The sequence below is a fragment of the Harpia harpyja genome, chromosome 26 (genome assembly GCF_026419915.1).
Source record: "Harpia harpyja isolate bHarHar1 chromosome 26, bHarHar1 primary haplotype, whole genome shotgun sequence".
NCBI lineage: Eukaryota > Metazoa > Chordata > Aves > Accipitriformes > Accipitridae > Harpia > Harpia harpyja.
The window spans coordinates 166271-189527 of record NC_068965.1 but is presented as its reverse complement, the minus strand read 5'-3'; the positions used below and the strand labels follow the sequence as shown (position 1 = coordinate 189527).

Here is a 23257-nt window from a genome sequence, read left to right as displayed (position 1 = left end):
GGTAGTGCGGCGGAGAGGGCGGTACAGGCGCGGCCGGAAGCGGAAGCGGCGGGTACGGCGGCCGGCGCGGGCCATGGCGGGCTACGGGGTGGCGAACGAGCGGCTGCGCGTGCTGGAGGAGCTGGAGCGCGAGATCGGCGCCTCCCTGCAGAGCGCCGGTGGGAGGGCGGGGCCTCCGCGGGGGCGGTGCTTACGGGGCGGGGCCTCCTCGGCAGTGGGGTCACTCCTAAGGGAGGGGCTGTGGGGCAGGGGGCGGGGTCTGTGTGGGCGGGGCTTAAGGGGCGGGGCCGGGGGTGGGGCAAGGCACCGGTCTCCATGGTGACAGTGGGCTGGCGGCCTTTGACCTCTCCCCTGGAGACCCCCGAGCAGGCGGGGTCGGGGGCTGCGGCCTGCGCTGGGGTCATGCTGCGGGCCTGGCCCTGACCCCCAGGCCCCTTTGGGGCCGGGGGGGGGAGGCTGGGGTCAGGGCCGAGGGGTCAGAGGTCAGGGTTCACGCCCCGCCCACAGGCACAGTGATCCTGGAGCTGTCGAAGGAGAAGGCCGGGGAGCGGCTGCTGGAGCGCCAGGCCGCCCAGTTCAGCGCCGCCGTCCAGAAGGTCGAGTCCGAGCTCTCCGCCCAGATCCGCTACCTCACCCAGGTCAGGGGGCGGGGCCGGGGGGGCGGGGCCAGGGTCACAGTGACGTCACACCATCTCTGCCCCCCCCCCCCAGGTGGCCACGGGGCAACCCCACGAGGGCTCCAGCTACTCGGCCCGCAAGGCCTGTCAGATGGCACTGAACCGGGTCGACTACGCCCGGCTGAAGCTGGGGGAGCTGGCGCGGGCCTGCGAGCAGATGCTGGAGCCCTGACGGAGGGAGGTGGCGGCGGCGGAGGGAGGGGGAACGACACCGACGCGGACCCGGCCTGTGTGGCTGCTGCCTCCCGCCGCTCGCGCGCCGGACACGGGACTTGCCAAAATAAAGGGAAGACGCGGTGGCCTTCAGGCGCGGGGCAGGCTGGGTGCGTCCCGGACGCGTGTGGGCATGTGCGCCGGGCTCCCGCCGATCCGCCCTGCCCCGCCCACCTCACAGATATAGATTTGGTCTGCAAAGTGGCTGTTTAATCATGGTGGGGAAGGGGGGGACTACCCCCGACACTGCGGGGGCGGCAGCGGGAATCGGGAGTGGCAGCAGGACTCGGCTCAGAGCAGTTCACGGGGGTCGTACCCCGGCCCCACATCTGTGGGGCAGGAGAGGGGCATCAGGGTCTCAGGCAGAGGTGAGGAGCCTGGCCCCTCGCCTCTCCCTGCTCCCTGGCAGCCCCCCCGAGCATGCCAGGACACCCACCAGGCCCAGGCCGGCTCCCAGCAGGATCACCCCCATGGCCAGTCCCACAGAAAGGGGGGCTGGCCCCACAGCAGGCGGTGGCATCTGGGGGTCCTGCCCCACAGCTTCCCGGTGGATCCAGCCTGCTGGGGTGGGGGGCAAGGCCTGGGGGACCCCCAGGAGCTGCCCCCCAGACTCGTCTCCGTGCTCCTCACCCAGTCTCACGGCAGGGTGGGGTGTGGGGGAGCTGCTTGAGGGGGTGCTGCATTTCACTGTGGGGCTGGCTGGGGGTCCCTCCGGGGCTGGGGGACTCAGTGGGGCCAGGGGGCTGGCAGGGGGTCCATCTGGGGGTCCGTGCATAGCTGGGGGTCTGGCCAGGGGTCCATCCGTGGGTCTGTCTGTAGCCGGGCGTCCATCCGTGGGTCTGTCTGTAGCCGGGCGTCCATCTGGGGGTCTGTCTGTAGCCAGGGGTCCAGCCAGGGGTCTCTGAGCTGCTGCGGGGGCGAGGAAAGGGTGGCAGGGGTTAAGGTTCCCCCCAGGTGTGGGGCAGCCCTGGGGGTCCCCCCGCCTCGCGGGGGTGTGGGGCAGGGACCCACCTTGGCGTTCCCAGAGCTGCAGCAGCTCCACGACCCACGGCGAGTCCTGGAGCCCACAGATCTGCTTGTGGGGCAGCACAAACCTGGGGGGGCACAGGGGCTGTTATGGGGCACAGAGGGGGATGTGCGGGGCTGCTGTGGGGCACAGGGGCTGTCATGGGGCACAGGGGGGACGTTGGGGGCTGCTGTGGGGCACAGGGACTGTTGTGGGTCACGGGGGGGATGTTGGGGTCTGCTGTGGGGCCCAGGGGCTGTCATGGGGCATGGGGGGGGACGTGGGGGGCTGCTATGGGGGGGATCCCTCCCATCTATAGGCCCCAGACCCCATCTATGGGGCCTGGCTCCCCCTGGCCCACCCCCTCCCCAGTCGGAGCCTCCTGGGCACCAGTTCCTGGTTCCTCTTTTGCTGCTGGGGGGGGGGGGGGGGGGCAGTGGCGGCTGCTGGGGCGGGGGGGGGTGCGAGGGCCATCCGGGGGGCTGGGGGGAGCTGGGGGACCCTATGGGGCTGGGGGGGGTGGCTCTAGGGTGCTGGGGTCTGAGGACAGGGTCTGGGGGGGGTCCCGGGGAATGATGTTGGGTGTTGGGGGTCTCTGGGGGGCGGTCGGGGCGTCCCTCACCTGCGCACATGGTTGGGGCAGAGATCTGCCCGCAGCACGTAGGGGGCCAGGGGGGGCAGGCGCACAGCGGGGGGGGGCTTCCAAGGCCAGCGGTGGGTGCAGGTGCAGGCCCCTGCCGAGCCCCCCACATTCCCCAGCGCTAGCGGGGAGGGGGGTGGGGTCAGAGGGGGGCACCGGCCCGGGACACCCCCAGCCAGAGACCCCCCCCGCCCCCCCAATCCCCAAAGCCCCGGCACCCCCCCCCCGCCCCCGTCTTTGTACGTCCCGTCCCATCCTGGTTCCCCTTATCCCCCCCCCGGCTCCCGCTGCCCCGGGACACACCCCCAGCGCCCCCCGCCCCGGTTCCGGCCGGTCCCGGTGCCCCCTCGCCCCCCCCCGGCCCCGGTACCTCCCCAGGGCAGCAGCAGCAGCAGCAGCAGCAGCAGCCCCGGCCCCATGGCGCGGCCGCACCGGGGAGAACCGGGCGGAGGCGACACCGGCTGCCCCTCCCGGACGGGACGGGACCGCCCGCGCGGCCGCTCCGCCCCCCCCAGCCCCGCCGGGAACCCCCGAACGGGCACCGGGAACCACCGGTCCGGCACCCCCCGAGCTGGCGCCGGGACCCCCCAGCCGGGACCCCCCCCCTCACCTCACCCCACGCCGGTCCGGTCCGGCACCCCCCGGGGCACCGGCAGCCCCGAACCGGGACCCCGGAACCCCCCCGCACCCCCGCCACCCCCTTTCGGTTTCCGTTTCGACTTCGGGGCCGGTGTCTTTCCCGGCAGCGTGGCGTCACGGCCGCGGCCGCGTGCCGGCCCCGGGATTTCAGGGAGGGGCCGCCGGGGGCGTGGTGAGCGCGAGGGAGGGGCCCCGTCACGGGCGTCACACGCGTGGCGTCACGGGCGTGACGTCACCGGGGCGGCTTTGGGCTTCGAGGGTGCAGCGTGCCCGGTGGCGTCACGGCGGTGGCTTCAGGGCGGGGCAGAGGCCGGGACGCACAGGTGCTCCCTGCTGCGCCCCGCCCCGGGCTCCACCCCCCGCCGCGTTCCAGCCAATCAGCGCCGCCGGGGGGAGGGACCGCGGTGACGTCACAGCGGCGCGGGAAAGCCCCGGCCGGTGTTTACCTTTGAATCCCCCCGGGCAGGAGGTGGCGGACGCGGGGGGGGGGGGGGGGTCGGGGGAACCCGGGGCGGCCAAAGGGCGCTCGGGGGGGGGGGTCGGGGGGATCTGGGGGTGCCGGGTCTGGGGGGCTCGGGGGTGCCCCGCCCCCTGACCCGGTGCCCCCCCCCCCCAGATGGAGTTCCTGACGGGCTACCGGGCGGAGCTGCTGGAGCTGGTCTCGCTGGTGCTGGGCTGGCGCTGGGGGGCCGGGGGGACCCCCCCGAGGCCGGGGGCACTGCGGCAGCTGCCCCCCGAGCCGGGGCCCTGGGTGCTGCACGCACTGCCCAACGCCCGCCTGGGGGTGGCCCTGCCCGCGGGGGGGGGGCCGGCGGGGGGGGGGGGCCCTCTGGGGACCCCCGGGGACCCCTCTGCGGAGACACGGCCCTGACGCTGCCCGACCTGCGCCGCACCCTCACCTTCATCAGCCTGGAGGAGGAGGAGGAGGAGGAGGAGCAGGAGCAGGGTGGCAGCAGAGGAGGCCGCCCGGGTAATGCCCCCCCCGGGCGGGACCCCCCAGACCCCAAAACTGGTCCCTGAGCTTGGCTGGGAGCCCCCCAACCCCCACCCCAGAGGGGGCCCTCATCCCGTGGGACCCTGAACCTGAGCGCAAAGGGACCCCAAGATCCCCCCCAAAACTAACCCCGGGCATGACCCCGTGGGACCCCAAACTCAATCCCCAAGGGACCCTGAGTTCCCCCGGTGGGACCCCGATCCTGAGCCTGAGGGACCCCCAACCCCACCCGGGGGGGGGCCCAAACCTCACCCTGACCTCACCCCATGGGGACCCTGACGCTGACGCCCAGTGGGACCCCGTGGGGCACCCGGGGTCCCCCCCCAGCCCCCCAGGAACTCCAGCCCCTCCTGACCCCCTAGGGACCCTGAACCCCCCCAACCCCTGTCCCCCGTCCTCAGGCCAGGTGCTGGTGGTGACGCGGGTGCTGCTGCTGACGGACGCCCGCGGGGCCCCCCTGGGCTTCGACTTCGAGCTGGGGTCCCCCCGCGCCCCCCCCGCGCCCCCCCCCGGCCCGCCGGGCCCTGGCCCTGCTCTGCCGCGCCATGGGGTGCCCCATGGCCGGGGGCCCCCCCCGCCGCCCTTGCCAGCTCGCCGTGGGGGATGCCGGCCTGCACACGTGAGTGACCCCCCCCGGCGCCTTTTGGGGCGCCCCCCCGTGTCACCCCCCTGGGGGACAGGCCGCCTCTCAGAGCGTCCCCCCCGTGACGCCCCGTGCCCCCCTGTGCCCCCCCCCCCCAGTGCCCTGCAGCCGGCTGCCGCACGCCTGGGGGTGACGCTGGTGGGGACCCACCTGCGGGGCTGGGGGCCCCCCCCCACCCTCGGCCCCCCCGCGCTGCGCTCCCGCCTCTGCCACGCTTGCGGGGGGCTCGCCAGGACCCCGCTGCCATGGTGAGGGGGGCCGGGGGGGCAAGGGGGATGCACAGGTGGGGGGGGGGTCATTGAGGGGGCATTGGGGTGCAGGGGGAGCACCGGGGGGGGGGGGCTGTCCCTGGGAGATGCAAAGGTGTGGGGGTGCACTGGGCTGCATGGAGTGCTTTGGGGTGCGAGGGCACGCAGAGGGGTGCGGGGGGGCCCGGGGGGGTGCACAGGGGGTTCCAGGGTCCCCCCCCAGCGCTGACCCCCCCAGCCCACAGTGCCAGGCTGTGCCGTGCTGCTCCGAGGGGTGCGTTGGGGCACAGAGGGGCTTGGGGGTGCGATGGGGTGCAGGGGGGTGCGGGGGGGGGGGTTAGGTGTGCAGGGGGGGTGCTGACGCCCCCCCCCCCCAGCCCGCAGTGCCGGGCCGTGCTGTACTGCTCCGAGGGGTGCCGGGCGGCCGAGGCTCTCGGGGTGCACCGGGGCTGGTGCCGCCAGCTCAGGGGGTTCATGGGGCGCACAGCCGCCCTGGCGCAGCTGCCCTTCACCTTCACCGCAGGTGGGGGGCCGGGGGGGGCAGGGGGCAAGGGCTGGGGGGAGGATGGGGGTTAGGGGTGCGATTGGGAGGGGTTGGGGGTGCGGTTGGGAGGGTGCTGGGGGTGCAATGGAGTGCAGCGGGGTGCTGGGGGTGCAATGGGGTGCAGTGGGGTGACGGGGGTTGCAGCAGGGCTGGGGGGGCTGCAAGGGGGTGACGGGGGTTGTGGCAGGGCTGGGGGGGGGCAGTGGGGTGCTGGGGGTGCAGTGGGTGCTGCAGGGCACAGCAGGGTGCTGGGGGGTACCTGGGGTGCAACGGGGGGCCGTGGGGTGCCATGGGGTACTATGGGGTGCCATGGAGTGTCTGCCTGCCCCCCCCCCCAGAGGTGACGAGCGAGACCTTCGACAAGGAGCGGTTCCTGGGGGCACGGGGGCTCACCCGGGGGGGCTGGGCCCACCTCAGCATGCTGGTGCGGGCCCCCGACTACGGCGTGGGGCTGGGGGGGGACTGCCACCCCCTCGGGACCCCCCACGGTGAGCGACTGCAGGGGGGATGGGCGGACCGGGGGGCTCTGGGGGGTTCCAGGAGGCAATGGGGGGTGCTGAGAGGGTTAGTGGGGGGCTCAGGGGGTCTGGGGGCTTGGGGGAGCACTGGGGAGCACTGGGGGAGCACTGAGGGGATAACTGGGGGCTCGGGGGGATCTGCGGGTCTTGGAGGGGCACTTGGGGGGATTGAGGACTCGGGAGTAATTGGGAGTTATTGGGGGGCTCTGGGAGGTATTGCGGGGCCCTGGGGGTGCTGGGGCTAGGGGGGTCACTGATGCCCTGTGCCCCCTCCCAGACCTCCCCTTTGAGGGGCTGCAGCCGGCCGGGGAGGTGTCGCTGCCCCCCGCCCCCTCCGAGCCCCCCCCGCCCAACAGCTTCTTCAGTGAGTGGGGGGGGGGGGAACGAGGGGGTATTGGGGTGCAATGGGGCTTCGATGGGAGACATTGGGGTGCAGTGGGTGGGTGTTGGGGGTGCAATGAGGGATGCAGTGGGGGGTGCATTAGGCATTCGTTGGGGGACACTGGGGGGGTCCTGGGGGTGCACAGGGTGCTCCAAGGGCTCTTGTGGGGGGCCGTGGGGTCGTGCAGGGTGCCAAGGGGGGCCTTGGGGGGCCGTGGGGTCATGCAGGGTGCCAAGGGGGGCCGTGGGGTGCCTTGGGGGGCTGTGGGGTGGTGCAGGGTGCCAAGGGGGGCCTTGGGGGGCCGTGGGGTCATGCAGGGTGCCAAGGGGGGCCGTGGGGTGCCTTGGGGGGCTGTGGGGTGGTGCAGGGTGCCAAGGGGGGCCTTGGGGGGCCGTGGGGTCATGCAGGGTGCCAAGGGGGGCCGTGGGGTGCCTTGGGGGGCCGTGGGGTCGTGCAGGATGCCTGACCCCCCCCCCCAGGCTCCTGGCAGCAGTACTACGCCTGGCGGGGGCTGCCCCTCAGCTCCCCCCTGGCCGCGCTGCTCTCCTACCCCCTGAGCCTCTACTACATTGTCACCAGCCTTGTGCCCCAGCACTGTAAGTGGGGTCTGGGGGGGCTTGACTGGGGAGACTGGGGGCACTGGGGGGCTGGGCAGGGGTGGCCCCGGGGGGTCAGGGGTGCCCCTGCAGGGCCAGGTCATCCCCTGGTAATGTGGGTCCCGTGTGGGGGTCCTCATTTGAGAAGCCCTTTGGGGGGTGCCCCGGGGGGGGTCCCCTTTGGGGGTCCCCACTGAGGGTCCCTCGGGGTCCCCCAGTCCCGGAGCTGAACATCCTGAGGAAGCGCTCGCTGCGGGTCCAGGTGGAGGAGAGCGGCCGGGAGCTGCAGCTGGTCGGGCTCTTCTGGGTGCGTACTGGGAGGGGCTGGGAGAACCGGGAGGGACTGGGAGAGACTGAGGGCACTGGGAAAGACGGGGAGCACTGGGAGAGACTGAGGGCATTGGGAACGCTAGGAGGGATTGGGAGGACTGGGAGGGACTAGGAAAGCCTGGGAGCACTGGGAGAGACTGGGAAAGCCTGGGAGCACTGGGAGAGACTGAAGGCATTGGGTACAGCAGGAGGGACCGGGAGGACTGGGAGGGAGCCAGGGAACTGGGAGGGACTGGGGGCACTGGGAGCTGCAGCTGGTCGGGCTCTTCTGGGTAGATATTGGGGGGACTGGGAGGGACTGGAGGGGACTGGGAGCGCTGGGATCGGTGGGCAGAAGGTGCCGGGGTCTGTCAGAGGGGCTGGGGGGGCTCAGAGGGGGGTCGGGGGTCTCACACCCCCCCCCCCCCCCATGCCCCAGGAGCTGTCGGTGCTGCTGCCCCATGTCTCCCTGGAGCTGCTGTTCCTGGGGGGCTCCGTGCCCCCACCCATGGATGGGCGGCGATTCCTGCTGCACCGCACGGTGGGGGGGGGGTCATGGGCGCCGGGGGGGGGGACATGGATGTGGAGACCTGAGGGGTTGTGGGGGTGAATGGGCGGGGGGTGTCATGGGGGGACGTAAGGACACGGGGGGCACACGAACACTTTGGGGGGGGCAGTTGTGGGCACTGGGGGTTGTTGGGGGGCAGTCAGGGGGTCCAAGGGGGCCATGACGCCCAGCCGAGGGGGTGCCTGACACCCCCACCCCCCCGCAGGAGGTGCAGGAGCTGCTCCCAGGGACCCCCCCAAAGGTGGGGGGGCCCCGGGGGGTGCAGGTGGCGTTCAGCACCCGCCCTGGCCCCCGCCCCGACCTCGTCATTGGTGAGTGGGGACACAGTGGGGGGGGGCATGGGAGACAGTGGGGTCTGGGGGGCGAGGGGGTCATTGGGGGGTGTGGAGGGTGTGGGGGGCACCTGGGGGGCAGGTGGGGGTGAGCTGGGGTCACAGGGGGTGTCTGGGTGCCCCCCCCCAGGGTTCAACCCCGGCTTCGCCCTGAAGGAGTCATGGCTCAGCACCCTCCCCCGCCTGCAGGTTAGACCCCAGGACCCCAATACCCCCCCCCGGACCCCCCTGGGAACGCAATGACTCCCTGGGGACCCTTCTAACACTCCTGGGGACCCCCTTAATAGCCCCCAGGACCCCAATACCCCCCCAGACCCCCCGGGGAACCCAATGACTCCCTGGGGACCCCCCTAACACTCCTGGGGACCCCCTTAATACCCAGTACCTCCCGGGACCCTCCCAGGGAACCCAGTGCCTCCCTGGGGACCCCCTTAATACCCCCCAGAACCCCCCCCAGGGAACCCAATGACCCCCTAACACCCCTGGAGACCCCCCCTAATAACTAACCCTCTGAGGCCCCCCAGTAACGCCTTGGGGACCCCCCTAGCCCCCCCCAGGGTCTCCAAACAATGCCCCCCGGGACCCCTTTATCCCCTTAATACACCCCAGGAACCCCCAATAACCCCCAAGGAGCCCCCTGATCCCCCCCCCCAGGGACCCCGCTACCCCTCCAGCACCCCAGGGCCCTGGGGTGGGGGGGACCCCCGATGGGGGACGGGGCAGTCCCAGACGTGGGGTGTCTCCCCCCCCCCAGGCGCAGCGGGTGCCGGCGTACTTCGCGGAGGGGGGGGAGTACGGCTGCACGGTGGCCAGGGCGGCCGTGGGGGCGGCCACGGGGGGGGGCACCGGCCCCCCCCTCCTCAACCCCTTCCGCTGCCCCTTCCGCCAGCCCGGCCTGGACAACGCCCTGCCCTGGTGAGCCCGACCCCTGACCCCGACCCCTGACCCCTGACCTGACCCTGACACCCGACCTGGCCTTTGACACAGCCCTTGACCCTGACCCCAACCCCTGACCCCACATTGACCCTTGACCTGACCTCTGAACCCCGAGTCAACCTTTCACCTGACCCTCAACCCTGACAGATCCGACCTTTGACCAAGCCTTTGACCCTGACCCCAAGTGCTGACCTGACCTCTGACCCTAGCACCTGACCCCTGAGCCAAACGCCGACCCTGACCCCTCCTTGACCCCCACCCGCTAGCCCTGACCTCTGACCCCACCCCTGGCTTCACCCTGACCCCGGCTGACCTCTGACCCCAGGTACGCCAACGCCTTCATCTTCCAGCTGCTCTACAAGGGGGGGGGCGGGGGGGGGCCCGTCCCCCCCCGGCAGCGGCTGCCCCTCCCCGCTCGCCCCCCGCCAGCCCCCCCCGCGAGCGCCGCCGCGACAAGCGCCCCCCCCCGCCGCCGCCGCTGACCAGGGAGCGCCGGGGTCGTTAGCGGGGGCCACTGATTAATGGGGGGCCGGGGGGGGGTCACACAATAAACGTGTGTTTGACCAACAGGCAGAGCCTCCGGGAGCCCCCCCAACACCCCCATAGCCCCCATCACCTGTGGGCCCCCCTGTGCCCCCCCAGCCGGCCCTGGGCCAACATGGCCGCTCCCCCCCGGGACCCCCGTTTCCTGCCCCATGGCGGGGTCTGCGTCCAGGGTCCGGGGGGGGCCGGGACGGGCGTGTGGCCCCCCCCTGGGGTGGGCAGGGACAGGCAGGTGGGGACAGATGGACGGGCAGGGACGGGCAGGGACAGACGGACAGGTGGGGACAGGCAGGGACAGAGGGACGGGCAGGGACAGGCAGGGACAGACGGACGGGCGGGGACAGGCAGGCGGGTGGGGACAGAGGGACGGGCAGGGACAGACGGACAGGTGAGGACAGACGGACAGGTGGGGACAGGCAGGGACAGAGGGACGGGCAGGGACAGGCAGGGACAGACGGACGGGCGGGGACAGGCAGGCGGGTGGGGACAGAGGGACGGGCAGGGACAGACGGACCCCGGACCCTCGCTCGCCCCAAACCCCCCCGTCTTGTCCCCGTCGCCGTCCCCGCCCCGCTGACGTCACCCGCCCCGATGACGTCACCGACACCCCCCACCCCCACGTCACCCGCCCCGCCCCCCGGGAGCCGGCCCCCATATACAGGTGCGCGCACCTGCCCGGCCCCAACCGCGCGGGGGTCGCTGCTGCGGCGCCTATAGGGGCCCATAGGGGGTCCCTGCTGCTCGCAGGGTCTCTCTAGGGGGTCTCTCTTGGGGTCTATAGGGGGTCCCTGCTGCTCGCAGGGTCTCTAAAGGGGCTCTGGGGGGGGTCTCTATAGGGGGTCCCTGCTGCGCGTGGGGTCTCTACAGCCTCCCTGCCTCCGCAGGGGCTCTATACGGTCTCTGCTGCCTGCGGGGGTCTACAGTCTCGCTGCCGCTTGCCTCTCTATACTGTTCTTGTCTGCTGTGCCTGGAGGGTCGCTCCGGGGACTCTGGTGCTGCGGGCTCTGTAGGGTCTCTGTCGGGGGTCTCTAGGCTATAGGGTCTCTGTAGGGTCTCTGTCGGGGGTCTCTAGGCTATAGGGTCTCTATAAGGTCTCTGTCGGGGGTCTCTAGGCTATAGGGTCTCTATAAGGTCTCTGTCGGGGGTCTCTAGTCTATAGGGTCTCTGCAGGCTCGCTGTAGGGTCTCTCTAGGCTCTCCTTAGGCCGCCTACAGCCTCTCCTGTCTATCGGGCCTCCGCAGGGCTTCTCCGGGCTCTTCCCCGGCTCCCCGTAGGGCACCTATAAGGCCCCCGGTCCATAGGGTCCTCCCAGGGGCGCCGACCCCCCCCCCCCCCGTCCCGCAGGCGCCGGGGCGATGGCGCACGGGGGGCTGCAGGTGCTGGGGCTGGTGCTGTCACTGGCGGGGTGGGGGGCGTTGGTGGCGGCCGCAGTGCTGCCGCAGTGGCAGATGTCCTCCTTCGCTGGGGACACGATCATCACGGCGGTGGTCACCTACCAGGGGCTGTGGATGAGCTGTGCCAGCCAGAGCACCGGCCAGCTCCAGTGCAAGAGCTACGACTCCATCCTCGCCCTGCCCGGTGAGGGGGGGGGCCGGGGGGGCGGTGTTCTGGGGGGTGATGGGGTGCAGGGGGGTGTCCCTGGGGGTGCAGGGGTCCGGGGGGTGTCAGTGATGGGGAGGGGGGAGGAGGTTGGGGACGGTCGCAGCAGGTCATAACCCCAAAACAGGGGGAACCCAGGCGTCTGGGAGCTGCCATGGCTGGGGGGTGGGGGGGGTGGGGGTCGGCCCCGGCCCCCCCACCCCCCCAGAACTGGGGGGACCCCCGACCCCCCTGCCCGGCCTGGGGGGTCCCGACCGCTGGAACTGAACAACCAGCCGAGGCGGTGGGGGGAGGGGCCACCTCCCGGACGCCTGGGTCCCCTCGGGACGGGTGGGGGGGTCCCTGGGGGTGGGGGCAGGGGCAGGGGTCACCCCCACTCCCACCGCCCGACCACAGGGCTCAGCAGGGTCACCTGGACGCCTGGGCTCCCCCGGGATGCCGGGACGCCGGGGTTCTCCCAGCCTTGGGACCCCCCAGGGGGGACCCAGGTATCTGGCTCGGGGGCTGGGGGGGGCTGAAATCTGCCCCCCCCTCCCTGTGGGGGGACCCAGGCATCGGGCCCCTCCCTGCCCCCCCCAGGGGAACCCAGGCGTCTGGGTGCTGCCTTCGGTTTCGCTGAAACTCCCGTCCTGGGGGGGGGGCCCCTGAGTCACGAGCGGGAGCAGCCGTTGGGGTGTGGCAGGGTCCCCCCCCAAGGGATGGGTACAAAGTCCCCCCCCCCCGCCCCAGGGTGGTGCCAGGGAACCCGGGCATCCGGGTCACCCCGACGTGACCTACGGTCACCCCCCCCGGGGGACCCAGGTGTCCAGGGGAGGGGGGGACCCAGGGGTCCGGGGGGCCCCCGCTTCACCCCCTGGTACCCGGGGACGCCCCAGTGTCCCCCGCTGCACTGGCAGGGACCCAAAACCCAGGGTGTCCCTGCCTGTCCCCTGCCCGTCCCTCCTGCCTGTCCCTGCCTGTCCCTGCCTGTGGAAAGGTCAAAGTCTAAACGTGGGGACAGGCAGGGGCCATAAACCCGTACCCCCCCCCCGCCCTGCCTGCCCAGGTCCCCTCTGGGCTTAAGGGCAGCAGGATGGGGGGGGGCCAGTGCTGGAGGGCTCTGACCTCTTGTGACCCCCTGACCCCCCCGACCCCCCCTGTGACCCCCCCCCAGGGTACATCCAGGTGACGCGGGCGCTGATGGTGGTGGCGGGGGTGCTGGGCCCCCTGGCCATGGGGGTGGCGGTGATGGGGATGAAGTGCACCCGCTGCGGAGGGGACGACCCCCGGCGCAAGGCCGGCATGGCGGCTGCCGGCGGCGGCCTCTTCCTCCTGTCCGGTGAGCAGCATCCCCAAGAGCTGTCCCACATTTTGGGGTTTCCCCCCCGTCTCGGGGACCCCACATCCCCATTTTGGGGTCCCTGTCCCCTATTTGGGGACCCCACATGCCTGTTTCAGGGGTCTCTACCTGCTGTTGGGGACCCCCCCTGCCCCACCACCCCGGTTTGGGGTGGGGGGGGTCTCGGGGGGCTCACAGGGTGCCCCCCCCCCCAGGGCTGGCAGGGCTGATCGCCTGCTCCTGGTACGGCCACCGCATCGTCACCAACTTCTACGACCCCACGGTCCCTGTCAACTTCAAGTGAGGGGGGTTCGGGGCAGGGGGGGCTATGGGGCAGGGTTTGGGGGGGGCTGTGGGGCTGGGAGGGGTCTGGGTGGCTGTGGGGAGGGTTTGGGGGGCTGTGGGGCAGGTGTGGGGGGGCTTTGGGGGTGCAGGGGGCTGTGGGGCAGGTCGGGGGGGCTGTGGGGAGGGTTTGCGGGTCCCTCACCCCCGTTTGTCCCCCCCTCAGGTTCGAGTTCGGCGCCGCCATCTTCGTGGGCTGGGGGGGGGCTGCCCTGGCCCTGCTGGGGGGGGCCATGCTGGCCTGCTCCTGCCCCCGGCGTGGGGGGCACGGCCGGGCCTACCCCCGCAGCAAGGCCGCCAGCCCCCAGCCCCCCAGCAACCGCGAGTACGTCTGAGGGGTCTCCATGCTGGGCCCCACCCCGCTGAGCCGCCAGCACAGCTTTGGGGACGCCCTCCCGAGCCCCCATCCCCCCTGTGGGGTCCTCTCCCAAGCTTGGGAGCGTCTGCCCCCCCCACTCTGGGGACCCCAAACACTGTGGGGTCCCCTTCCACTTAGGGGCAGGGAGCCCCCCAGGCTGGTGTTGGGGGCCCCCAAGTTTCAGGATAGCCCCTCCGGGGGGGGTGGGGGTTGGGGGTCTCCGCAGGCTCCTTGTGAGTGGTTTTGTATGAAATAAATTTTTTTGTGTGTTTTAACTCTTTCCTGGCCGAGTTGGGTTCATGGGGCCCCCCACCCGCGAAGGGATCCCCCCCCCACCCGCACTCACCCTCTCCTGTCCCAACATGGCGGCGCCCTTTGCCGTACGGTGGCGTCATCGGAAGGCGCCCCGCCGAACGTGGCGGCGCCCGTCGCCGTACGGTGGCGTCATCGGGAGGCGCCGGCTCGGCGATGCTGGAGGCGCTGGTGGCCGGCGGCGCGGAGGGGCTGGTCCTCGTGCGAGGTGGGGGGGCTGTGGGGTGCCGGGTTGGGGGGGCTGTGGGGTGCCGGGGGGCTCACCCATGTCTCCCCCGCCAGACAACGCCGCCTGCGAGGGTCGCAGCCTCCTCCGGGCCTTCGTCACCGCCGCCGTGCAGAGGTGGGGGGCTTGGGGGCTGGGGGAAGGGGGGCTGGGGGGCTCAGCCCCGCCCCCCCCGCTCACCCCCACCTCCCAGGGCCGAGCGCGTCCTCGTCGTCCTCTTCGACGTCCCCCGGGAGCAGTTCGAGGCCGGGCTGAGCCCCTCAGTGAAGGAGCAGTGAGTGCGACCCCCCCACAGCCCCCCCCCATGGGCACCCAGTGGACCCCCAGAGAGCCCCCCATGGTCCCCCGTGGGCACACTGTGGACTCCCACGTCCCCCCAGAGACTCCCACGGGCACCCGTGGCCCCCCATAGCACCTCCGGGGCCACACAGCCCCCCCCCCCAGGCAGCCAATGGACCCCCGTGATGCCCCTTACCCCCCTACAGGCACCTATGGATCCCCATAGCATCCCCCCAGTCCCCTGTAGCCCCCCCATAGCCCCTCCCTAGCCCCTCCCCTAGCTCCCCTGACCCCCCCCCTTTCCAGGCTCCTGTACCGCGATGGCTTCACGGACCCCCTGGGCTGGAGTGGGCCGGACCCTGACCTGCGGGCAGGCGATTTCGGGGGGCTCCTAGCGGGGGGGCTCCCCCCGGGGGGGCCCCTGACGCTGGTGCTGGACTCGCTCAGCTGGCTGCTGCTGCGCCTGCCCCCCCCCCGCCTCTGCCAGGCCCTGGGGGCTCTGCTGGGGGGGGCCCCCGGCTCCGGTCAGGACATCTGGGGTCCCTTGGGGTGGGCGGGGGGGCCCTGACACCAGGGTCCCCGTAGGGTTGGGGTGTGGGGGTGCCCCCACTTGGGGATGGGGGTGAAGGGGGTAGCTCAGGCACTGGGGTCCCCAGGGGGTAGGGGGGCAGGGGGGCACCCCTAGATTGGGGTATGGGGGGGTCCAGGCATTGGGGTCCTCATGGGCTTGAGCCATGAGTGCCCCCCCAACTGGGGTTTGGGGTGCAGGGGGGGCCCAGATACCAGGGTGCCCATAGGGTTGGGGTGCAGGGGGTCCTCTGGATCGGTGTGTGGGCCCCCCACCGGATGCCTGTGCCCCCCCACCCCCCAGCCCGCCCCTCCTGCCTGCTGGCACTGCTGCACGGGGACCTGCACCCCCCTGGGCTGCTGCAGGCGCTGGGGGCCCTGGCCACGACCCAGCTCATCCTGGGGGGGGCCCCCCCCAGCCCGGGCACCCTCCGACTTGCCAGCGTGCTCAGCCGCCCCCGCAGGGGGGGGGTCAGGCAGAAGGTGGGTGCGGGGGGCAGGGGCACCGATGCAGTCACAGTGGGTCATGGTGCCCCCAGTCGGGGTGCCCCTGGCCCCCCCTCAAACCTCTTCCCCCCCCCCCCCCAGGACGAGAGCTTCACCCTCCTGCCTGATGGCTCCCTGCGCTCCCTGGGGGTGCCCACCCCCACGCCGGAGGAGGAGGATGGGAGACCCCCCCCTGCAGCCCGGACGCCTGGGTCCCCCAGGGATTCAGGGGGCCGGGCCCCCTCCCACCCCCTCACCTTCCGCCTGCAGCTGTCTGCGGCTGAGCGGGCAGCACGGGCAGCTGTGCCCCCCCCGTACCAGCTCAGCCCCCCTAAGTGAGTCGGGGGGGGGGGAACCCCAGTCTCCTCCCAGTCCAGGCTCCCAGTCAAGACCAGTCACCCCAGTAACCCGCTCCCCTCCAGGAGATCGACCCTCCTCCGGACACCCGGGACCATCGTCTGTGCCCTGGAACCCCCCGAGGATGAGGACGAGGACCCCGAGGACCCCGACTATGACCTGGATGTGTGACACGCCCCCCCCCCAGGTTTATTGTAGGACCTATGTAAACCCAAGGGGTTACTGTAGGACCTACGTAAACGTTGGGACCCCCAATAAAGCTGTCGCATTTCCCCCACCTCCGTGTGATCACTTGGGGGGGTCCCTTTTAGGGGGCACACCCCAATTCGGGGTGGGGAGGGGGCCCGGACGCTTGGGTGTCCCCCCCGGTGGGGGGGGGGCACAGGGACCCGGGGCTGGCGCTGGAAGGGGAGGCCACGCCCCCCACGGAGGCCACGCCCCTGCCTAGCACCGCACACGCTCGTGGCCACGCCTCCGAGGGTTTCCCCCTCTCCGCCACGCCCCTTCATCCCCGGAGGCCGTGCCCCATCCCTCCCCTCGGCGGAGGCCGCGCCCCCGGCCGCCGCGCAGGCGCGGCAGCCCCCCCTGCCCTCGCGGCCGGCCTTGGCGCCGCGCCCGCGCCCCGGAAGTGCTCGGCCGGAAGTGACCCCGGCGGCGGCGAGAGCGGCGGGAGGGGCCGGGCGGGAGCGCGATGGCGGCGGCCGGAGGCGCCCGCCGGTAACGGCCGAGCTCGTCCGACCCGCCGCGGCCGGGGACCGCCGGGGACTCTTCCCCGGGACCGCCTCCGGCGCCGCCGCCGCCCCCTTCTCCGGGCCTCCGGGGCCGCCGCTACTCCCGGGGCCGCCGCTACCTCCGGAGCCGCCTCCCCCGCGCCGCCTTCCCCCGGGCCGGCGGCCGCAGCGGGGCCGGGGGTCCCGGGGCCGGCCCGGGGCTGGGGCCGCCGCCGCCCCCGGCGCGGGGGGCGCGAAGCTGGCGGAGCTGGGCCGGGCGGGGGGCGGCGGCGGCGGGGCCGGTGCCGGGATGATGCGGACCCAGTGCCTGCTGGGGCTCCGCACCTTCGTGGCCTTCGCCACCAAACTCTGGAGCTTCCTCCTCTACATGCTGCGCCGGCAGGTCCGCACCGTGAGTACCGGGAGCGGGGGGCCGCACCGTGAGTACCGGCAGGGGGACATGGGGGGGGCGGGCGGGTACCAGCTGTACCGGGACTTTGTGGGGGGCCAGGCCCGGCTGTGGGTGTTCCCGGTCCCCCAGCTTACTCCGGGGCCGGGGGCTTCCACATCCATCTGAGCGGTGGGGCTGGTTGGCCGGGGTGGGGTGGGGGGGGCTCTGTCCATGCCTCGGTTTCCCCAACGAAGCCCCCTGTCCTTCCAGCTTGAGGGGTGCTGGGGGGGTCCCCAGCCGGCGGGGGACAGCGCGTCAGGCCTCCTCCACGGCCCCAAAGTGGGGGCACGCTGGGTGACCGCCAGCCACCCCGGGTCCCTCGGCAGTTTGGGGGGTGTTGGGGGGGACCCAGACATCCGGGCAGGGGGGGTGGGGGCGCTGATGAGGAGCAGCAGGTGAGAGGTTTAATTTAGCCCCGGGGGGGGGGGGGGACGCCGGCCCCCCCGGGGCTCAGTGCCAGCGGCCACCGTCCCGTGCCCGGCAGTGATGGCAGAGGGGACGCTGCCAGGATGTGGTGGTGGTGGGGGGGTGGACACCGGGGTTCTATTCTGGGCATTGGGGGGGGGCGGAATGCTCCGTTACGGCCTGGCTGCCCTGCCCCACGGTGCTGGGGGGTCAGGAGGGGGATCTGGGGGCTGTCCCCCCCCTACTGCGGGGGTCCCTCGCAGATGTGACCGTCCCTTTCTCCCTCCCGGCAGGTGATCCAGTACCAGACGGTGCGATACGACGTCCTGCCCCTCTCCCCTGTCTCCCGCAACCGCCTCAGTAAGTCTGGGGGGGTCCCCGTGGGGGGGGGAGCCCCCAAACTGGGGGGGGGGCTGTGGGGTGGAGCAGGGGGAGCCCCAAAATGGGGGAGGTTCTGAGGAGGAGGAAGAGAAACAGATACGGTGTGTTGGGGTTCAGAGGTCTTAATGGGGACCCCCCCAATTGGGGGGACCCCCTGACTCCCCTTGCCTCCCCCTCCAGACCAGGTGAAGAGGAAGATCCTCGTCTTGGACCTGGACGAGACCCTGATCCACTCGCACCATGACGGCGTGCTGCGGCCCACCGTGCGCCCGGGGACCCCCCCGGACTTCATCCTCAAGGTCAGGGGGGACGCGGGGTCCCCAGGGGCAGAGTTTGGGGGTCCTGGGTGCTGGGGTGCAGCTGAGGCTCCCGCAGCCTGAGGCAGGGGAAGTCGGGGTCCCGCTGACACACCCACCCCCGCCAGGTCGTCATCGACAAACACCCCGTCCGGTTCTTCGTGCACAAGCGGCCCCATGTGGATTTCTTCCTGGAGGTGGTGAGTGCCCCGCCCCGCCCTGGGGACCCCTCCCCAGCCCTGCCCTCCCCACCCTGCCCCTCCCCGGCAGACCCCGGCGCTGACCCGCCCGCAGGTGAGCCAGTGGTACGAGCTGGTGGTGTTCACGGCCAGCATGGAGATCTACGGCTGCGCCGTGGCCGACAAGCTGGACAACAACCGCAGCATCCTCAACCGGCGCTACTACCGGCAGGTGGGCGGGGCCGGGGGCAGGGCTTGAGTGGTGGGGGTGGAGCCTCAAGGGGTGGGGCCAAGTGGGCGGGGTTAGGGCGGGGCGGCGGGGTGAGCCCTGGGGATGGAGTAGCCTGGGGCTGGGTGAAATGGCCCGGGGGGTGGAGCCGCTGATGGGGGGTGGGGCTAGCAGGGCGGGGGGTGGGGCTGCCTCGGGGTGGAGCCACTAGGTGGGGGCGCAGGGCCAGGTGAGGAGGGCAGAGCTGCTGCTGGGACAGAGCTGAGCGCTGTGGTTGCTGTGTGGCCAGCTGGTGGGCGTGGCTGGCCGAGGGGCGTGGCCTGACCCGGCCCCCCTCCCCCCACCCCCCAGCACTGCACGCTGGAGCTGGGCAGCTACATCAAGGACCTGTCGGTGGTGCACAGCGACCTCTCCAGCATTGTCATCCTCGACAACTCCCCCGGCGCCTACCGCAGCCACCCAGGTACAGCCTCCCTGCCCCCTGGGACCCCCACCCCCCACCCCGGAGCCCCCCCCAGCCCCTCATCCCCCCACCTCTGCCCCCAGATAACGCCATCCCCATCAAGTCCTGGTTCAGCGACCCCAGCGACACGGCCTTGCTCAACCTGCTGCCCATGCTGGATGCCTTGAGGTGAGACCCTGGGGGGGGTGTCCTGGGGGGCAGAGCAGGGTCGGGAGGGCACAGCAGGGTCTGGGGGCTGTGCTGGGGGGGGGCAGAGCATGGTCGGGGGCGGACTGAGGGGCAGAGCAAGATGTGGGGGGGCACAGTGGGGTCTGGGGGGGTATTCTAGGAGGGAGAGAGGGGGGTCTGGGGACTGTCCTGAGTGGCACAGCAGGTCTGGGGTGGGGGGGGTGGCACAGGGAAGCCCAGGAGCTCTCCTGGGGGGCTCAGCTTGATCAGGGAGAACACAGTGGAGCCCAGGGGCGTTCCTGAGGGGCTCTGGGGAGGTGCAGGGGGGTGCCCTGTATGGGGGGGGGGGGGCAGGCGGTGGGTTGTGGGACCCTGAGCAATCCTGATGTTGGGGTCTGTGCTGGTTTGGGGGTACTAGCGAGCCATCTGGGGGTCTCACACTGCTCTGACCCCTTCCAGGTTCACAGCTGACGTCCGCTCCGTCCTGAGCCGCAACCTGCACCAGCACCGGCTGTGGTGACAGCAGCCCCGCCCTGTCACCATCACCCCCACCGCCGCAGGGACGGGGACCCCCTGGGCCCCCCCATGAGGGACAGAGCCCACGCCGTGGGGACCCCCCGGGGACTGTGCCAGCACCGTGGGGACCCCCCGTACTCCCCCCCATGAGGGACGGACTTTGCGCTGTGGGGGGAACACACGAAGCTTCTCCCCTTGGCCGGTGGGGGGGGAGCATGGAGCCACCTGCCCTGACTTCAGTGCTGGGGGGCGCAGGGGCTGCCCCCCCACCAGACGGATGGACGGACACGGACAGATGGGTGCTGCCGGCTCCGCCCTCTTGTTTTTAAAAGACCTCGGTCCCACCTGTGGCGTCTCTGCCCTCTCTGTGTTTCAGGGTCCTTCTGTGTGTGTGTCCCAGCCCCATGGTGTGTGTGTGGGGGGGTGTCTCTGCGTCCCCCCCCGCATCCTCCCCCAACACTGCTGCTGCCTGGGGGGCTCCCCCGGACGCCTGGGTCCCCTTCGCCTTCCCCGGGGTCCCCCTTTCCCCCCCCCCCTTCCAGGCGTGTTGGTTCCGTCCGCGTCTGCTCCCCGCCTCCCGGGGTGGTTCCGTCCGCATGCCAGCCCTGGCTCCGCCCTTTCGCTCCCTGGGCACGCCTCCTGTCGTCGCAGTCGGCGGTCACGTGGCGTCACTGTTTACCTCGCGACCCCGCCCGCCACGTGACTCACTCCCCCCACGCGGTGACGTCAGTCACATGACGGTCGCACCACCGCCGCAGATCCCTCCGCGCCGCCACCGCCCGGTTCCTTCCGCTCACCCGCCGGTTCCACCCCGTTACTGGGGCCCGGCCCGCTCCTGTTCCAACCCCCCCCCTCCCCCCCGCCAGCTTCCCGATTGCGCAACCGCCGTTAATGGGGGCGGGGGTGGGGGGGCCTACGCCGTTTCCGTACCGACGGAGGGTCCAGAGCGGGGGCGCATGCGCCACGCCGCCTGCGCGGGCCCTACGTCGAGCGCGCGGGCGCTACGCCGAGTGCGCGGGCGCCCCCTTCCCCATCGCCGCGGGGCGGCGGCCGCTACGCCGATGGCGTGGCGCGCGCGCGCGCGCTGCGCTGTTGGCGTGGCTGCGGGGGCGGGGCCGCACCGGGAAGTGGGGGAGGGGCCGTATCCGTGCGCCGCGCACGCACCCTCCGGTCCCGGCCCGGTCCCGGTCCCGGCCCCGACCAGGCCCAGGCCCAGGCCCCGGCCCCGGTCCCGACCCGGCCATGAAGTTCCTGTACAAGGAGGAGCACCCGTTCGAGAAGCGCCGCTGCGAGGGCGAGAAGATCCGCAAGAAGTACCCGGACCGCGTCCCGGTGAGGGCGGGGGACCCGCGGGGGACCCCCGGGACGGCCCAGGGATCCCCCCCGGGACACTCCCCGCGGCACCCCGGGACCCCCCGGAACCGCTTGGGAAGCCCCTGGGACCCCCTGCTCCGAGGCACCCAGGCGTCCGGGCGCAGCCCCCCCCCCCCCCCCGTGACAACACCTCCTCCCTTCTCATTGCCCCTTGGGGATCCCCCCGCCAGCCGACAGCCCCCCCCTCGAGACAACCGCCCACCCCAGGGCGTCCGGGACCCCCTTGGGGACCCCCCCCAGAACCCCTCCTGGAGCTGCTCCCCGCCCCTGTCCCCCTTCCCCATCGCTACCCCCCACCCAGGGCTGACCCGGGGGTTCCCTGCGGGGCCGCACCCCTCCATGCCGGGGGGGTCCCGTACCCATCTCCCCCCCCCTCCCCGCACAGGTCATCGTGGAGAAGGCGCCGAAGGCCCGAATCGGGGACCTGGACAAGAAGAAGTACCTGGTGCCCTCGGACCTGACAGGTGGGGGGGGCGGGAGGGGGGCTTGGGGGGGGGCGGCTGGAGGGGGGTGTCCCTTGGTCCCCCCCTCACCGTGCCCCCCCCCCTCCCCCGCAGTGGGCCAGTTTTACTTCCTGATCCGGAAGCGGATCCACCTGCGGGCCGAGGACGCGCTCTTCTTCTTCGTCAACAACGTCATCCCCCCACCAGCGCCACCATGGGCCAGCTCTACCAGGTGGGGGGGGCCGGGGGGGGGCGGACGTGTCGGGCTGGGGGGGGGACTGGGGCACCCCACGGACTCGGCTGGGGTCCCTTGGGTGCCCCGTGGGGCTAAGGGTGGGGGGGGAGCAGGTACCGGTGCGGGGGGGGGGGGTATATGTGCTGGGGGGGGGACTGTGTCTGGGACAGTCCTGACCCCCCTCCCGTGCCCCCCCCCCCCCCGCAGGAACACCACGAGGAGGATTTCTTCCTGTACATCGCCTACAGCGACGAGAGCGTCTACGGGGCCTGAGCCCCCTCCGGCCCCCCCCCGCCGCCCCCCCCGGCCCCCCGCGGCCCCACGGCTTCGGCCTCAATAAACGCGACGGAGCCGCCGAGCGGCCTCGGGACTCCTTTGTGCGGGGGCGGGGGGGGGCGGGACTACAACTCACGGCGTGCCCCGCGCCGGAACGGAGGGCGTGGGCTGGGGAGAGGGGAGGGGTTTGCGCATGCGTGGGGCGGCGAGGGGCGGGGCCCCGCGGGCGGGGGCGGGGCGGGGCGGGGCGGGGGCGGCGCGGAGCGAGGCGGCACCGGACGGGAGCGACGGACGGAGCCGGGGCCCGACCCCGCCGCGGGGCCGCCGCCATGGCCGAGCCCGGCCCCGAAGGTACCGGCGCCGGGGGCAGTGGGGGGGGGGGCCGGACAGGAGCACCGGCGGCAGCGAAGGGGGGCCGGGACCGGGAGCACCGGGAATGCCGGCACGGGGGGGGGGGGGGAACGCGAGTACCGGCGGCGGGGGGGCACGAGGGGGGAGCGGGAGCGTTGAGAGTGCCGGCACCGGCGGGAACCGGAGCACAGGGGGTGCCGGCACAGGGGGAGGGGGGGGGGCCACGAGGGGGGAGCGGGAGTGCCGGTACCGGGAGGGGGGGGGGGGTGAGCTGGAGCACCCGGGCTGCCGGTAGCGGGGCGGGAGAGCCGGAGCACCGAGAGTGCCGGCACCAGGGGGTTACCGGGGCTGGGGGGGGAGATCGGGAGCCCCGGCACTGGTTGGGAGGGAGGGAGGGAGGGGGGGCGGCAGCCGGAGCGGCGGGGGAGAACCGGGACAACCGGGGAGAACTGGAGCACCGGGAGTGCCGGCACCGGCGGGGGGGGGCGGTCCTCCCGTGGGAAAGCGTGGCCGGGAGCGCGATCCCGGGACTGGACGGCGGGGGGGGTGAGTGAGGGTTGTGGAGTACCGGGACCAGCACCGGGGACTCGGGGCCCCGGGGCGCACGCTGGTGGGGGGAGGGGGACTGGAACGTGGCCCGGGAGGGGGGGCGGCGGGGGAGGGGAACCCGGGGGGGGAGGTGGGGGGCGCTCCGGGACCAGCGTGACCGGGAGGCGGCGGCAACGTGGGGGGGGGGGGGGGAACGGTCCCGGCACCGGGGCGACCGCGCCCTGAGTTCTCGGTACAGGGGGACGCTTCCGGGGGGGGGGGGGGGGAACCGCTCTGGGAGCGGGGCCGGGGGCCCCCCCCCGCTACCCCCGCCCCGGGGCCCGTAGTGACCCCCCTCCCCTCTCCACAGACCCGCTCCCGAGTCTGAAGGCGGAGACGCAGGTGAGGGGGGAGGGGAGCGGGGGAGGAGGGCGACCGGGGATTACCGGGGGGAGGGGGATCCCCGTGGCCCGGGAGCCTCCCCGGAGGCTCCCCCCCCCACCCCCGCGGAGGCCCGGGCAGGCGGGAGCGGTGGCCGGCTCCTCCCGCCGGGCCTTAACCCCCGCCGCGCCGCGGGGCCGGTACTGGGGGGGTGATGGGGTGGTGGTGTGTCCCGGTGC

The 23257-nt window shown here is 73.1% G+C and overlaps 8 protein-coding genes across 9 annotated transcripts in view; 7 read left to right on the top strand and 1 right to left on the bottom strand.

Moving 5' to 3' along the window:
• Positions 1-39: 39 nt before the first annotated feature.
• MED11 (mediator complex subunit 11) lies at positions 40-1078 on the top strand. Its single transcript, XM_052775070.1, has 3 exons — positions 40-158; positions 508-638; positions 712-1078. The coding sequence occupies exons 1-3, from the start codon at positions 74-76 to the stop codon at positions 847-849; spliced, it is 354 nt and encodes a 117-aa protein (XP_052631030.1). The 5' UTR covers positions 40-73; the 3' UTR covers positions 850-1078.
• Positions 1079-1086: 8 nt separating this feature from the next.
• Positions 1087-3027, bottom strand: LOC128135981 (uncharacterized). 2 transcript variants are annotated; one of them, XM_052775067.1, is made up of 4 exons: positions 2907-3027; positions 2519-2657; positions 1902-1984; positions 1087-1799 (listed from the first exon to the last, which is right to left on the bottom strand). In XM_052775067.1, exons 1-4 carry the CDS (start codon positions 2953-2955, stop codon positions 1249-1251), a joined length of 822 nt encoding a protein of 273 aa, XP_052631027.1. In that variant the 5' UTR covers positions 2956-3027; the 3' UTR covers positions 1087-1248. The 2 variants fall into 2 exon arrangements, with proteins under 2 accessions (XP_052631027.1, XP_052631028.1); XM_052775068.1 differs by having other exon boundaries at positions 1087-1796.
• A 520-nt stretch (positions 3028-3547) lies between these two features.
• ZMYND15 (zinc finger MYND-type containing 15) lies at positions 3548-9727 on the top strand. Its single transcript, XM_052775028.1, has 15 exons — positions 3548-3644; positions 3792-4042; positions 4084-4145; positions 4605-4788; positions 4911-5060; positions 5438-5583; positions 5943-6092; positions 6400-6486; positions 6984-7100; positions 7319-7407; positions 7849-7950; positions 8183-8288; positions 8440-8498; positions 9064-9224; positions 9571-9727. Exons 2-15 carry the CDS (start codon positions 3792-3794, stop codon positions 9725-9727), a joined length of 1821 nt encoding a protein of 606 aa, XP_052630988.1. The 5' UTR covers positions 3548-3644.
• A 1416-nt stretch (positions 9728-11143) lies between these two features.
• CLDN7 (claudin 7) lies at positions 11144-13403 on the top strand. The gene is made up of 4 exons (XM_052775069.1): positions 11144-11366; positions 12541-12705; positions 12921-13005; positions 13214-13403. Exons 1-4 carry the CDS (start codon positions 11144-11146, stop codon positions 13380-13382), a joined length of 642 nt encoding a protein of 213 aa, XP_052631029.1. The 3' UTR covers positions 13383-13403.
• Positions 13404-13835: 432 nt separating this feature from the next.
• Positions 13836-15909, top strand: ELP5 (elongator acetyltransferase complex subunit 5). Its single transcript, XM_052775071.1, has 7 exons — positions 13836-13925; positions 14000-14060; positions 14137-14217; positions 14529-14746; positions 15094-15272; positions 15378-15610; positions 15698-15909. The coding sequence occupies exons 1-7, from the start codon at positions 13874-13876 to the stop codon at positions 15801-15803; spliced, it is 930 nt and encodes a 309-aa protein (XP_052631031.1). The 5' UTR covers positions 13836-13873; the 3' UTR covers positions 15804-15909.
• Positions 15910-16487: 578 nt separating this feature from the next.
• On the top strand, positions 16488-19774 carry CTDNEP1 (CTD nuclear envelope phosphatase 1). Its single transcript, XM_052775072.1, has 8 exons — positions 16488-16754; positions 17492-17558; positions 17760-17878; positions 18004-18075; positions 18170-18286; positions 18635-18746; positions 18830-18914; positions 19374-19774. The coding sequence occupies exons 1-8, from the start codon at positions 16653-16655 to the stop codon at positions 19432-19434; spliced, it is 735 nt and encodes a 244-aa protein (XP_052631032.1). The 5' UTR covers positions 16488-16652; the 3' UTR covers positions 19435-19774.
• A 756-nt stretch (positions 19775-20530) lies between these two features.
• GABARAP (GABA type A receptor-associated protein) lies at positions 20531-21840 on the top strand. Its single transcript, XM_052775038.1, is given in 5 exon segments — positions 20531-20762; positions 21190-21268; positions 21362-21445; positions 21448-21479; positions 21690-21840. Coding segments are annotated over 5 exon segments (351 nt in total). The 5' UTR covers positions 20531-20672; the 3' UTR covers positions 21756-21840.
• A 1392-nt stretch (positions 21841-23232) lies between these two features.
• Positions 23233-23257, top strand: part of LOC128135953 (eukaryotic initiation factor 4A-I-like) — a 4758-nt gene continuing 4733 nt past the window's right edge. The window contains 1 exon segment of the mRNA XM_052775027.1: positions 23233-23253. Within this exon segment, the coding sequence (XP_052630987.1) occupies positions 23233-23253 (21 nt within the window).

What these genes read in the sequence shown, in the direction of transcription:
- CTDNEP1 (XM_052775072.1), top strand. Translation starts at nt 16,653, where the DNA reads ATGATGCGGACCCAGTGCCTGCTGGGGCTCCGCACCTTCGTGGCCTTC. An exon ending in TGTCTCCCGCAACCGCCTCA is followed by an intron (nt 17,559 to 17,759) that starts GTAAGTCTGGGG and finishes CTCCCCCTCCAG; the next exon opens with ACCAGGTGAAGAGGAAGATC. An exon ending in CCCCGGACTTCATCCTCAAG is followed by an intron (nt 17,879 to 18,003) that starts GTCAGGGGGGAC and finishes CACCCCCGCCAG; the next exon opens with GTCGTCATCGACAAACACCC.
- ELP5 (XM_052775071.1), top strand. Translation starts at nt 13,874, where the DNA reads ATGCTGGAGGCGCTGGTGGCCGGCGGCGCGGAGGGGCTGGTCCTCGTG. An exon ending in GTCACCGCCGCCGTGCAGAG is followed by an intron (nt 14,061 to 14,136) that starts GTGGGGGGCTTG and finishes CCCACCTCCCAG; the next exon opens with GGCCGAGCGCGTCCTCGTCG. An exon ending in GGGGGGGGCCCCCGGCTCCG is followed by an intron (nt 14,747 to 15,093) that starts GTCAGGACATCT and finishes CCCACCCCCCAG; the next exon opens with CCCGCCCCTCCTGCCTGCTG.
- MED11 (XM_052775070.1), top strand. Translation starts at nt 74, where the DNA reads ATGGCGGGCTACGGGGTGGCGAACGAGCGGCTGCGCGTGCTGGAGGAG. An exon ending in CGCCTCCCTGCAGAGCGCCG is followed by an intron (nt 159 to 507) that starts GTGGGAGGGCGG and finishes CCCCGCCCACAG; the next exon opens with GCACAGTGATCCTGGAGCTG. An exon ending in AGATCCGCTACCTCACCCAG is followed by an intron (nt 639 to 711) that starts GTCAGGGGGCGG and finishes CCCCCCCCCCAG; the next exon opens with GTGGCCACGGGGCAACCCCA.
- LOC128135981 (XM_052775067.1), bottom strand. Translation starts at nt 2,955, where the DNA reads ATGGGGCCGGGGCTGCTGCTGCTGCTGCTGCTGCTGCTGCCCTGGGGA. An exon ending in GCTGCTGCTGCCCTGGGGAG is followed by an intron (nt 2,658 to 2,906) that starts GTACCGGGGCCG and finishes CCTCCCCGCTAG; the next exon opens with CGCTGGGGAATGTGGGGGGC. An exon ending in GCAGCTCTGGGAACGCCAAG is followed by an intron (nt 1,800 to 1,901) that starts GTGGGTCCCTGC and finishes TCGCCCCCGCAG; the next exon opens with CAGCTCAGAGACCCCTGGCT.
- ZMYND15 (XM_052775028.1), top strand. Translation starts at nt 3,792, where the DNA reads ATGGAGTTCCTGACGGGCTACCGGGCGGAGCTGCTGGAGCTGGTCTCG. An exon ending in GCCAGGACCCCGCTGCCATG is followed by an intron (nt 5,061 to 5,437) that starts GTGAGGGGGGCC and finishes CCCCCCCCCCAG; the next exon opens with CCCGCAGTGCCGGGCCGTGC. An exon ending in AGCTGGTCGGGCTCTTCTGG is followed by an intron (nt 7,408 to 7,848) that starts GTGCGTACTGGG and finishes CCCATGCCCCAG; the next exon opens with GAGCTGTCGGTGCTGCTGCC.
- CLDN7 (XM_052775069.1), top strand. Translation starts at nt 11,144, where the DNA reads ATGGCGCACGGGGGGCTGCAGGTGCTGGGGCTGGTGCTGTCACTGGCG. An exon ending in CTCCATCCTCGCCCTGCCCG is followed by an intron (nt 11,367 to 12,540) that starts GTGAGGGGGGGG and finishes ACCCCCCCCCAG; the next exon opens with GGTACATCCAGGTGACGCGG. An exon ending in ACGGTCCCTGTCAACTTCAA is followed by an intron (nt 13,006 to 13,213) that starts GTGAGGGGGGTT and finishes TCCCCCCCTCAG; the next exon opens with GTTCGAGTTCGGCGCCGCCA.